The sequence below is a fragment of the Corapipo altera genome, unplaced genomic scaffold (genome assembly GCF_003945725.1).
Source record: "Corapipo altera isolate COAL_440 unplaced genomic scaffold, ASM394572v1 61411, whole genome shotgun sequence".
NCBI lineage: Eukaryota > Metazoa > Chordata > Aves > Passeriformes > Pipridae > Corapipo > Corapipo altera.
The window spans coordinates 22,490,278-22,503,290 of NW_020884875.1; the positions used below are offsets into that span (position 1 = coordinate 22,490,278).

At 36.9% G+C, this 13,013-nt stretch overlaps 1 protein-coding gene across 4 annotated transcripts in view; it reads right to left on the reverse strand.

Annotated features, from left to right (window-relative positions):
* BNC2 (basonuclin 2) overlaps window positions 1-13,013 on the reverse strand; it is a 332,087-nt gene that overhangs the window by 235,871 nt on the left and 83,203 nt on the right. For all 4 annotated transcript variants that reach the window (XM_027634395.1, XM_027634393.1, XM_027634394.1 and 1 more), the window contains exon 2: window positions 2,538-2,738. In XM_027634395.1, coding sequence (XP_027490196.1) covers window positions 2,538-2,633 — 96 coding nt within the window. In that variant the 5' untranslated portion in view covers window positions 2,634-2,738. The remainder of the gene's footprint in view (window positions 1-2,537; window positions 2,739-13,013) is intronic.

Here is a 13,013-nt window from a genome sequence, read left to right on the forward strand (position 1 = left end):
TGAATGAAAATAGATAACAGAAAACAATATTCAAGACTTTAGTGATTTATAAAGAAACACTGGCACTTAGACACAAATTTGCAGCTGCACTTGCACAGAGTATGTGCGAGCTAGCAAGTTATAACAGCCTTAACAAATCAGAAACATAAGACAAAATGTTATACTTAAAGAGGAGAGAAATGCATTTAGCAAAATAACTTGCCCTCCTCTTAAAAGAATGATGAAAGCATATTTGGACTAAATATGTTTAGCACATGTTAAATAAACAAAATATGACAAGGATATTAACAAGTATGCAAATGCATCAAGAACACACTTATAAGAAATAAATCTGTTCCACGTTATCACCTTTGCAGTGCTACTTGTGTGTATATCAATTTACCTTGATGTAGCATCCACCACACGTTTATTCACTTAGTACACTACTTCTCGCTTTCTATATACTACACAATATGAGCATGCATGTTCAATAATGTAAAAAATGCAATTAATACTCAAGAATTAGTACATTAAAAATATTATTTAAAAAGGAAAATAGCAACCAAACAGCCTAGCCTATGTGTATAAACATTTGGCTAGGTTTAATAAGCTAGTTATCTCAAATTATTTGACACATTGTGATGCTCTTCTATTTAGTTTTGTTTTCTTTCTTTGTCAGTGTTGAACATTTTCTAGTCTTTCAGAGACCACACAGTCTAAATCTGTTGAAAAAGATCTAATACTAAACAGGCAATCTAATACTATTTATGGGGTTCATTTGTCATTTATCAATTGATTGTTATCTGGATCTAGTTATGTTAACTCTTTTGTGGCTGAAATGGAAAGAACCTTTCCCCAACCCCTAAAATTTAACCCCATTTCTGGCTAAAAGAATACAGCGGGTAATTTGGATAACTGCTTTCTGTGCCATTGTCTAATATCAATATAACCAAATATGTTATGTATCAGAGATATGCATACAGCTGGTAATGTTTCTAAGCAGTGCAGCAGCAATTCACACTTCCTAGTGCCAAGCAGTGTTTTTGAAATGTGCATCTCTACAAGGAAATTAACTTTTTTACTTTCAAGATTGGGAAATTGGACAGGGTTGCTTATTTGCCTTACGTTGATTACATTCTATACCAGCATACTGTATCAGCAGTAATCAGGGTCCCTCTACAGGATATATCAAAATATTCCTTATTCAAATGCCTTCATCCTGTCCTGAGCTATACTGCTTAAATGGTCATCCATAGACAACCGCTATTGGTTATTAACTATCTGCTTTGGAGTTTTTCTTGACTTTAAAGTTTGGGGGTTTTAATTAAATTATTGTTTTATGGCCAGTATTCAAGCATTCCTCGTTACTGTAACTATAAAAACCTAATTACTTTCCCTCTCTTTTCTTACTGTACAACGCCTGTCAGGTAAATTACTTAATTCATCTTATGTCTAACATTAAATAAAAGTCTAATATCAATATACAAATTTACTAACTCCTCTTCTGGCTAACACAATATTTCAATTATTATCAGTGTCAGACCATAATTGGAAACTAGTTTTCAGAAGGGCAAAACATCCCCTGGTAGGGAGTCACCCTGTTAAAAACCTCCAGGTTGAACTTCCCTCCCCTGCTTGAGCCCCATCTAAGCTGAAAGTTTCTCTCTTTCTATTTTTTCTTGCCTTTTTTTTTTTCCACCCCCTTTTCCGTTTCCCTTCATCCAGAAGAGCCAAGCAATTGTGCAAAATTAGCTGTAACACACAAGGCGCGTATCACCAAGTGTATGGTACAGAGACACTGGCTCCTGTGATTAATTATCAGTTATAACTGGCCTTGCAGTAACATTTTCGCTTTCCCGTCAGAACCGGCATACCAAGCTGCCTTAAACGCGGCCCCCGGTGAAGGAGCAGCGCTGGGGAGGACGCCAAGGCTCAGCTCCGCAAAGAGAGGGGGAGCGAGACAGGGAGCAAGCGGGAGAGGGAGCGGGAGAAAAGAGACCCGAGGTCTGAAACTGTCTCCTCTAACGACCCTCAGCTCCATGCTGGCAGCAGTAGGACAGCTCGTCGCTCCCTCCCTCTCAATAAAACTGTGTTCTGCCACATTAAGTAAATTATGCCGTTGAGAGGGGCCCCCTAAATTTAGTATCAGTTTGATTTGGGGGTTTATATACTGAGGAAGAAAAAAAAGTAGTTTTGCTGGGATAGCAGATACTTTTATTTATGGGACGGGGGGGGATAGTGAGGGGGAAAAGGCTGGAACAAAACACAAGCAAACAAAGAAAGAAAAACAGTCTTATTAGGAGCAAAGCTCTATTTGGAAACTTGAAAACAAATGCTTTGCTTTTACTTAAAGCTTTAATATTTTTTCTTCTTTTAAAAAGGAGCCCTTAGGGAAGAAATGAAGTAACCATGCACATTCCAATGACATAGTTATGACAGTTCAGAGGCTAACTATGTAGTGATGAATGAAACAAAAATGAAACATGGAAAGAAAGAGAAAAAGAAGGAGAAATAAAACAAAAAAATGCCATGTTTTAAAATAAACGAAAGTAACATACCTGTTGGGACATTCTGAATAAGAGGTTGGTGTCAGTGTTCTGCCATGTCCCCATGAAACCAGACTCGGTCGCTGCCGTTCTTGTTCCGAACTGCATGGAGTTGTCAGTGCAGGAGTCTCTTAAAGTCAAGTCTCTTGCCCTCTTTCGCTCTCTGTGTCTCTGTGTGTGTCTGTCTCTCACATCCACTTCTGCCTCTTCTGACTGAAAAGTGAAGGTGGATTTTTTGAGCCTCTTGGCAGCCAGTAGCAGGAGTGAAGTTAAGAAGCTAGCTGCACTGTGTGTTTCATTTGGGAAGGGGGGATTCAGGGGAGAGGGTCAGAGCTTCTTTTGCACCTTCAGCAGAGAGACCCCTATCATTTATGCATAGATTGTGACTCCCCAAGCTCGCCTTTGCTCAGTTTAACAGCTGCCTGTCAGGTGTGCATGCAGCACTAAGGAGACCCAACCATCAGCTTCAAACTCTCAGCCACTGGATGTCATTGGATAGCAGAGCAAGGAGTCAACTGCACTGCTCCACTGTCAGGCACCAAATGACATCCTGCACTAACCCTTCAGCCTACACATACACAGATACACACACACGCACATTCTCTCTCTAAGTAGCACAATGATCACAGTGAATTGGGAGAAAGAAAAGGTTGTAGCCTTTTCCCCGTCTTTCTCTCTTTTTTTCTCAACAATGCTGTCAAGTACAGCATGTAATATCTGACACTTGCCTACACACAAGATTAGAAAACCTTAAAAAAAAACAACAACACCCCCTCCCCCACAAAAAAAAAAAAGGAAAAAGCAAGCAAAGAAACAACTAAATACGGTCAATATTCATTCAGAAGCAAAACATAAAAGTTGGCCTGGTTATTTTTTAAGTATTAGTCAGAAAAGAATCGTGGCATAGTCAGTTTCTATCCCAAATGAAACTCTTACCAAAGAGGGGGAAAAAACATGATCCAACTCCTTTTGAAATAAAACTAGAAAGTCACATGAACATTTCATCTCTCACACCCCTCTTCCCTTGCCCACTGCTAAGTATCTTAAGAAGCTTGCAAGCAAGAAAGGACAGAAAAAATGAAAAAGCTAGCCCTTCCTTCCCCTCCCCCAAAAGATCAAAAGTAGTTTTCTGGGTTTTTTTAAGAAGCTGGTTGAAGCAGATACAATACACCTTTCAAATTGGAAAGAACAAAGAAATTAATCACAGCAAAAAAAGAAACCGTCCCACACAGCTAAAAAGTAATGCAAAGGAAAAAAAAATTTTCCTTTAAGATCTTTCTTCTGTACTTAAGGTACAGGTTAAATGATACTATTACAATACTGCTCTAAATTACAAAGTCTTTTTAAAATTAATGTTATTTAAAAATTCTCTTACCCACTTCATCCTTTACATACAGACAAGAAATCATAACTCTGCAAACAAACTTCATAAATGTAAAACAAAATGCATGCAATCTCATAAAAATTGGCCAGTGTTTTTTAAAAAAGCTATCCTTTCCAACACAAGTACCATTAATCTTCTAATAAAATGTAAAAATTTAGGAGGACAAATGTACCACTCACTGCCTTTTTCTTAACTCAGGAATAACAATAAACCTGACTCTCTGAAACAACAAAAGAAACAGAAGAGAGCTTCAGTGGCAGCTCTGTGTCATTAGTGTGCAATGAGAAAAGATGAGAAGATGTACACTATGTTGACACAAATGTGCCTTCCCCTCTAGACCCTACATCTCTTGAAAGCTTTTCTGTTAAACTTTCCTCCAGTTCAGCACCATTAAGTTAAAAAAAAAGTCTCAGAAGCAGCAAATTCAATATCCAAGAAGAAACAAGCAAGAACTCCAAGAACGGTTGCCTTAAAATATATTAAGTCCACTTGTGGTCAATAAAAATATTCTCACCTGGGGAGGGGAGAATGACACTTAGGAGTCAATTGTACCAACAGTGGCTGTACCTTTACAGCTAGCTATTAGCCCCTCAAACTCCCTCTAAAATTTGCCAGCCTCTTCATTTCTGAAGTGGCACTCAGTGCCTCAGTCAAGCTGCATGCTCAGCTCCTGACCTTCCCACTAATGGCTGTTATTTGTGGGAGGCTTAAGGACACTGTCAATAGCAAGCTTCCTCCTCTCCATTCTGCATCTCTTGTGTGCTCTCCCTCGCAGTCTTTATCTCCATCTCTTACCCACCCCCCGCCTTCTTTTTCCTGTCCTGCAGTCCTCTTCTCTCCCAGAGAATTAAAAAAAAAAAGCACCCGCACACACACATCCATGCACACATGCACGCACGCGCGTGCACACACACACAAAATCAACTGGCATGCAGCAGCAAGCACCTGCAGTAATAGACTCTTTTATTAAAACTGTTATTCTGCAAGACTTGAAATTCCCGGTGGACCGGGCCATGTCAAAGCCGATATAATTAACTAGAGACTCAGCAACGGATCAATTACCAGACAAGCAAGTGATAGTGAAATCAATGAAAGATCATCAGCCACATTATCAGTGTTGCAACTCATTAGGGTAAAACTGAGAAATGTGCTCAAAGCCAGCCCAAGCAAGGTGGCATTACAAAACAAAGGGCTAATTTGGAGACCCTGCTGTGAACAATCTGTAACAGAATTAGCTTTTTTTCCCCCTAAACTGCAGAGCTAAGTAACGAAATGTGACAGACTGAAAGAAGCAGTTTATTAAGACACCAACTCCAAGTTTATTTAGTTCATAAACTCTCTCCTGGAAAATCAATACAGTCTGTACAGGGTTATTAGGTTGACTAGCTAATACATCCAAATCTGGTCTTCCCAAGCAGAAATCTTGGCCAGAATGCTACAACCTTACATGAAATCTAAGCTCATTCAGATCACTGTATCAAAGGAGGACTATCATTTAATTGTCAAATGTGTGACTTTACATCACCGCTTCAGAACATTTTAAAGAAAGATCTATTCCCCCCCACACTAACTAACATGACATTTAAGAAACAAAATTTAGTCTGTCAGTTCCAGTCCAACTCAAGTCATCCTTAAATTTACAGCATCTTCACAGCACCTTGTTTGGCACCATAATGCCAGCATAGAAAACCAAGAAAAGAAATACTTCCTGAATTTCTAAAAGAGTAGTGGTCAGTAAGGAGATAAAAGTAATCATTGTAGGAAAAATACAACAGAAGCTCACCTCCTAAAGTAGCAGATTAAGCCTTATCTAACTGTACAGCAATGGGGACGAGGGAGAAAAAAAAAATCAACCAAAAATAACCCCACAAACAAACAAACAAGAAACAAAACTGACATGAATTCAGTAGAAATTATAATAATCAGAATCCGGGCTTAGAACCTAGTACTTCCCTTTGTAATCTATAACCCTCTGTTTATTGCTACAATTCCTTTGGAGGCAAAAACATTCTTTGAATTATCTGTAGGAAGCACAGGAACTAACAAGTAGTATACAAGTTTAGCATAAACTGAGTAGTTTCTCTCTCTTGGCTAACTCATATAAGAATCTGAAACATTTTAGTCAAGGTAAGAGCTCTAAAGGTATTTAAAACAAATCCTTTCAAAAGCATTAAAAAAAACAATCTCATTTTCAATAGATTTTTAATCAGGAATATGTTCTGCAAGTATTTTACTGCTATCCAGTGTCATTTGTACTGAAAGATAAAAGGATCTGTGAAATTATTTTACATTTTCAGCTCCTGGGAATATCCAGATGCTCACAGAAGAGGTGCCTACAGACTCTAGGCTCTAATGGAACTTAAAACAGAGTGCAGTTGCAGTTGTCTACTTGTGTTTTTTGAGAATTTTATGTCCTTTGAGAACTCCATGTGATGTTGAGACTTTTTCCTCTTTTAATTTTAAATAATATTTATTACTTACTGTCAAGGATAATTACATGTGTGACTTTCTGAATCTTTTAAAAATATAACGTTGATTTCATCATTCCTCTTTAAACTACCAATACAGAAGTGCACCATATGGCAAGAAAGGATAGGAAAGGTGATTAAAGAAAGCCCAGGTGATGCTAAGAAGAAAATCCAGCCAGACGAATGTGCGATACAATGTAAACGTATCTTTTTTTTCCTAAATTCCATTACTCTGATAATTGAAGTGTTAATTAGTTCAGTCAAAGGGTTAATGCAAATAGTTCAAAATGACTAAACATTGAGAAAATATTTTCTTCTTTTTGTTCCAATTATTCTGTATTATTAATTAAGCTGTTAAAACACGCAACAGTTACTATCTTCTTAATGTTCAATAATATGTAAACTCTTTAAAGAGATTTTTGTTCCACGTCTCTGCTTTAGATATTAATCAAGAAAATAATTACAGAGGAATTTAGTGAAAAAAATCTACATGCATATAACTATGTACTGTACATGTACGTTCAACGAGGTCCAATTAGTTGGAAAGAATTTGCATTTCAGTTAGTATGAGCTAACAAGACTGTAGGGAGACAATGCGATTCTACTAGCAGGGTAAGAAGAATGGTGTTTTTCTGTAAGCATTAATTCCCATAACTGATCATTTTAAAATGTTACTAATCTTTACAGTATTTGTTTTTCAAACATCTAGGAGTTCAGTATAAATGTTTATATTAACTGTACATGCAGCAATGTCCCTGAGACGACTCCTGGGGAAAAAAAAAAGATAAAACAGGGAGCATAGATTTATTATGTCTATTCATTTAGTATTTAAATTTCTACTTAATGATAAATATCCATCGACTATTTTAAAGGAGAGTTCCTTATATTTGGTGTTCATTTTCTGGATTCATTAAAGGTACTAGGAAAAGATTCAGAACATCTTTATGTCTTTTTATAGAAATGTTTCAATTTTCAATAGTAATGACAGATACACACAACATACACAGGTAGTGAACTCACATCTGTATACATCACTCTTCTAAATCTCTGTACTCTCAACCGCTTTACTGGATAATACGTGTAATTCCCAGAGTTCATTTGGCTGCAGATTTTAACAGTTTCTCTAATATGTAATGACAGTAAACTTGTCTTTGCTCTTCCCGCATTCACTATTCATTTCTAGGCTTGGTTAAGTAGATAGCTGGGTTAAAGATCAGTGGTTTTTCATGTGACACATTCTGCTATTCATCTAATAGCTCGTCAGGACAAAACTGTCCCTGTTCTTGCCAAAATAATGAAAATGGTCCTCCACATCGCATGACAATCAGCCCTTGCTTGTGCTGAAACAATTAAGCTTATATAGTTGAGTTGTTTTAAAGACATTTTGGAACCAAGTATTCCATACGGCCTCCAAAAAGAATATATTTGACCAAGTAAGAAAGAACTCTTCTTGTCATTACAATAATGTGGGAGCAGAGACTGCAACAATCACACTTAACACTTTATCCATGGATAACAACAAAGTTGTGAATTGTGTCCTATAAGGAATATAATCTCGTGCTTGAAAATTATGCAAAGTGATCTTGATGTTCATATTCAAAGAGGTGGTGAATCAACCGTGGTAATGTCATTCTTTATCATCTCCTTCTCCCTAAGAATTATATAAGGGACTCACTCGGCAATATCTGTTAGAGTCTATGAGATGTTAACAGATGTCTAAAATGAAAAAGAGTGGGAGGGCTAATAAAGGAAATCTCCCCTGAACAGATAATCCACCAGAATTTCCATATTATAAAGAAAAAGTATTGGTAGCACTGAATTCTCTCTGAAACCTGTCATCCTTCTGTAAAATATTTTTTGTGTGAGTTTTAAGAGGTAACTTCTGATTTGTAACCAGAATGCATTGGACTGATTACGTCATCATGCAACAATGAGGCTGAATACTTTTAGGCACAGTGTTCCAAATGTCCTTGCTAAATTCTTCTCTATCTTATCTACAGTATTTTGCATTTATGAATCTGGTTTTCACTTTGATGTGTGTGCCTAATTCACACAGATTCTGAAAGTGTTCACATCTACATTTTATATCTCTTATTTTGTTTTGCTTTTGGTTGTTTGCATTTTTTGCTGTTGTTATTTTCTCTTAGGAAGAATTTTCAAGTTGAATTGAAGCATGGCAGAACTCAACACAGTAGTTTTCACTGTAATTAAAAATCATATTTTCAAAATCCTAGTCTACTCTAAATTGGTTATTCATCCTTTTTCTTAGTAAGTGACATGACAGGACCTTTATCCTCAGAGAAAACTTTTGATTATGAGTCCTGTTATGAAAGCTTTAGTTCCTAGCAAATTCTCACACTGCAACTGATCCTAATCACATCTTTCCAAACTGTATATCAGCACCCTATACCACAGAACCCTTACAAAGACTGCTATGACACAACTTTACTAGAAAAAAGTAAGGTGAAAACTGTGACCTATTATCTGCAGATAAACATCAGAGATCATCAGGATTTTAGTCACTCATAGTCTCTATGTTTTAACAAGTTAGAGAAAAAGAAGTCAAATAAAAAGTAAGCACACAGAGAAGACTATGACATCCATATACGTGTCCTTCAGTATTTAACATGATCACAGTATGTATGTTGGCAGAGGTGTCCAGTTGCACGTTTGGGGCGATGAACATAAACATGGAGGATTTTACACAAATTGGAGAAAAGTTCTTGCCAGCATACGTTGATTAGTATTATATACCTTTGATATCTTGTTTTGCTTTTGTTGTGAGGTGTTTTGTTTTGTTTGTGGTTTTGTTGGTTAGTTGGCTTTTTTTTCATATAAACGGGCCACTACTGGGAGGTCAGGTCACCTGAAACTCCTTTGCACAGGGGGATCACATCTGTTTTTCTCAACCTACTTTGTATGGGAGATATGTCAAATATATGCATTTGTGTCCTCAACAACAGAGGAGTACACATGTGAAGCAGAGGGAATCAAATAATATGTGGATACATATGTGTAATCCAGTGGACACATATATGTAAATGAAAAATGTAGGTGAAATGGAGGATGCAAAAGGTTATAAAAACACTTAACTTGATAAAAACAAACATAACACCAAGTCATAGCAGTGTGTTGATTGTGCCTTTTAAGTGATTAGTTGCTGTTTAAAAGGTATTCTACATATCAGCATGGCATAAATCACTAAACTAAAAAAGTCTCTGATTTTCTCAAAACAATATTACATGCCCAACAAAAATTTGTTGCGAACTCCTTAATTTGCAGACAGGTAAACAGGGCAGTTTGTTCTGCAAATGTGGCAGTTTCACATCCACTCTTAATTTCACATCAGTGCTTTTGTCAGGGTCTTTTTTTGGCATGAAATTATTACTTAATTGTTTATACCAAAGGGTAAAAGATTAGAGAATCTGAGTCAAAGCACAGCTCCAACAGACTTTGATTTAAACTGTGCATTTAATGAAATGTCTATGTAGTCCACCACTGAAATAAGTGGGATTTAGGTATTCTGTTTTGATTTACAAGGAATTAAAAGGACAGAGGGCACCTGTCATGCCATATAATATAGGAAGATGTATAACACAAAAATAAATGTATTTCACCTTTAAAATAAAATATTTCAAACCCAGTTGTATCTGCTCAGACCTAAGTTCAGGATTCAACAGAAATAGTAGTAAGCTCACAGCAACTGTTGAAGAAAAAATGCAACAACCTCATTTATATAAATCATTGAGAAAACTAATTCAAACATTATGGTGCAAAAAACCTCCCCAAATACACAGGTTTACATCCAGAGATTACCACTATATATTATACAGGTGTACTACTGTATTACAGCATCTTTCAGCTATTGATTATCTGGGTTAAGCAAGGTTTATAGTTTTATATACTATTAAATTCAGCAAGTTTTGCTGTTCTTTTCTGAAAAACATCCTAAAACTGTGGAAATTGTCCATTGGATCCTAGTTAGTACAAGATCTTTACAAAGTGATTTATTTTTTGGTAGTTAATTTCATTATTCTCATCCTTTCAATAAACTGTGTCTATAACAAGCAAGGCCTCTGGATCCCACAACAGCCTAAAGGGTTTAAGTGTAGGCTAAGTTTATGATCTAATTATTCCATAATCTAATCTATTGTGCCACTTCCTAGTAACAATTATTTGTTGCCTAAAACATAGTACTGTCACAATTAAATAATTAAGCTGACCTAAAAAGCCTGCTGGTTTACAGAACAGCTGCATTTTAGATAGCTGAAAAGACACTTCATGCACACATGCAAGACTGAATTAAGAGGAGCTATTCTTTTCTAATTACTGACTCACTCACAGTGCACTTGCCTGAACTGCCCAGTGTCCTACTATCTCTCTGGACAATTAGGAAAAGCTACATTAGCAAGAATTCAGCATCCTCTGTCTCACTTCTCTGGAGGACCAGGGAAATGATGAGCTCCATCACCTGGCCAGCAGCAGCAGCAGCCACTAAGTCCCCTCAGGGACTTGGACGAAAGAGATTCATCTGCAGCCTTGGCAGCGACTGAATTATACCTTACTAACAGACAGTCACACGACCACACACTGGCACGAAGTCCTTTCATTAAGAGCTGTTGTCTAAGTGACCTGTCACAGAGTTTCATAAAGCAGCATTAATACTGTGGGCCAAAATAAGATTGATCTTTGAGGTCCGTGGTCTCCTGTTGACAACAGTGCATTATAAAAGCAATACTAAATACTTTATAAACAGGTCTCCCTACAGTGTATTAGAGGAACAGTGCATATTTCATGCCCTATAGTTAGGTAGCCACATATCCATCAGACAATTAAATAATTTATAAGACACTCAAAAGTGCAATAAGACTCAATAAACTTTTAAAGACTTACAAGCTACTATTTTGTTTGAAAACATACCCAAACCAACCAACCAACCAAAAAACCTTCTCACCTGATGAGTACAGAGCATAAGTAAAACTCAATTTCTATAATATCTTTTCACCTGAAATATCCTCATTGCACACTCCAATCAGTTAAAAAAAAAAATTGGACAAATTTCCTACATTATTACTTTCATTCGTCTATATTTCAGCTTCCTCTGTTTGGCATTGGACTCCTTTTTTGTCCTTTTGTACGTTCTGGCCAACATGGATGCAAGAACCTTCTCCTCTGCAATGCCTGCCATCTGGAACCACCGGGCTGCATTTCTCTCCCTCGTTCTCCATCTATTTTCAGCCTTCATCTGGAAACAATATGTCTATGTTCTGTCATGTCTAGGTCTATTAACTTCTAGTAAAAAGGGAAAAAAACTTTTTATTAACTCTGCACAGTGTTTTTGAGATACAATTTCTGTGAAAGATACTATACAAAAACATTTCTTTATTAAATCTCACAATTGCTGGGAGAGAACTTACAATAAAAAAGTGATCTAAAAATACTTCCTATTCTGTTAAATCTAATATACAAGACAATAGACTGGGTGAATTTTTAAAGATGTGAATTAAACATAGAATGAAAAAATATTCCTAATTTTAGTAATTCATTCACCCTTTCAGAAAAAACAAATTTGCTTTTCGAATGTTTTGGAAAACATGCAGTTATTAAAGACAAATATATCTGAAAATGTTCAGCACATTTGGAAGAAAATCAGTGTATGTACTTCTCTTTTCCACCCCACAGAAAAGATGTTCTCTGTGTTGCTACCATAGCAGATGAAGAGACACTAATTGCATATAAACACTATAAGTATATTGCTACAATATTTACATACTGGTTATCCCAGCAATGTAGGAGGTTGAGCTCCTATAATATTAAGACATGGGGCAAATAAGCTTATTTCTTCCTTGGTTCATCTGCAAAACAACAAAATACTCTTTATCAATATGAAATTTTCATATATAATAGTGTCTGAATCTCTCTTAAAATAAAACTCATAAGCAGAATTTTGCATTATCTAAGCCTTTCTGAGCCAGATGTCTGTAAATTTGTTCTGACACACTTTAAAAACTGAAATCTCTCTTGCTGAAAGTAGTTCCCAAACTACCACAGGCGTGCAGCTTTGTATAGTATTGCGGATGCCATGGTTTCACAGACAAGCCACATTAATATAGGATAGCAAGCATCTGGAACCCACAGCTGTATGTGCTCCAGGTCCAAAGCACCCACAAATCTATGCCAATTCAAACCCCTATTTCAGACCCACAAATGAACCACACTGGTTTTCTTTAGGAACCAGACCTGAAATTGAATCTCTCAGGTTTTCTCCATTCACACAGCTGAAGAGAGAATACGAGTGTTTTGGGGAAAAGGGGCAAATATGCTCTAAAAGAAAATCATAATGGACAATCCCTGCCTTGGTTTTCTCATGGCTTACCTGGGACAAGGTGCCCCACAGGGACCTTAAAAGTGCTATTTAAAGACTAAACTAGATTTTATTTCTGCAGTAATTGCAACAGACTTACAAGGCAAGCACCAAAGAAGTACCTACAAGTCTGTCTGTTGTGAAAAGAAGAAGGATTTGAGGGATGGGTTTTGCGGGGGGGGGGGGGGGGGGGGGGAAAGAAGGGGGGGGGGGGGGGGGGGGGAGAAAAGAAGGAGGGGTGGGTCAAGAATGGGAGAAAGGGGGAGTGTGTT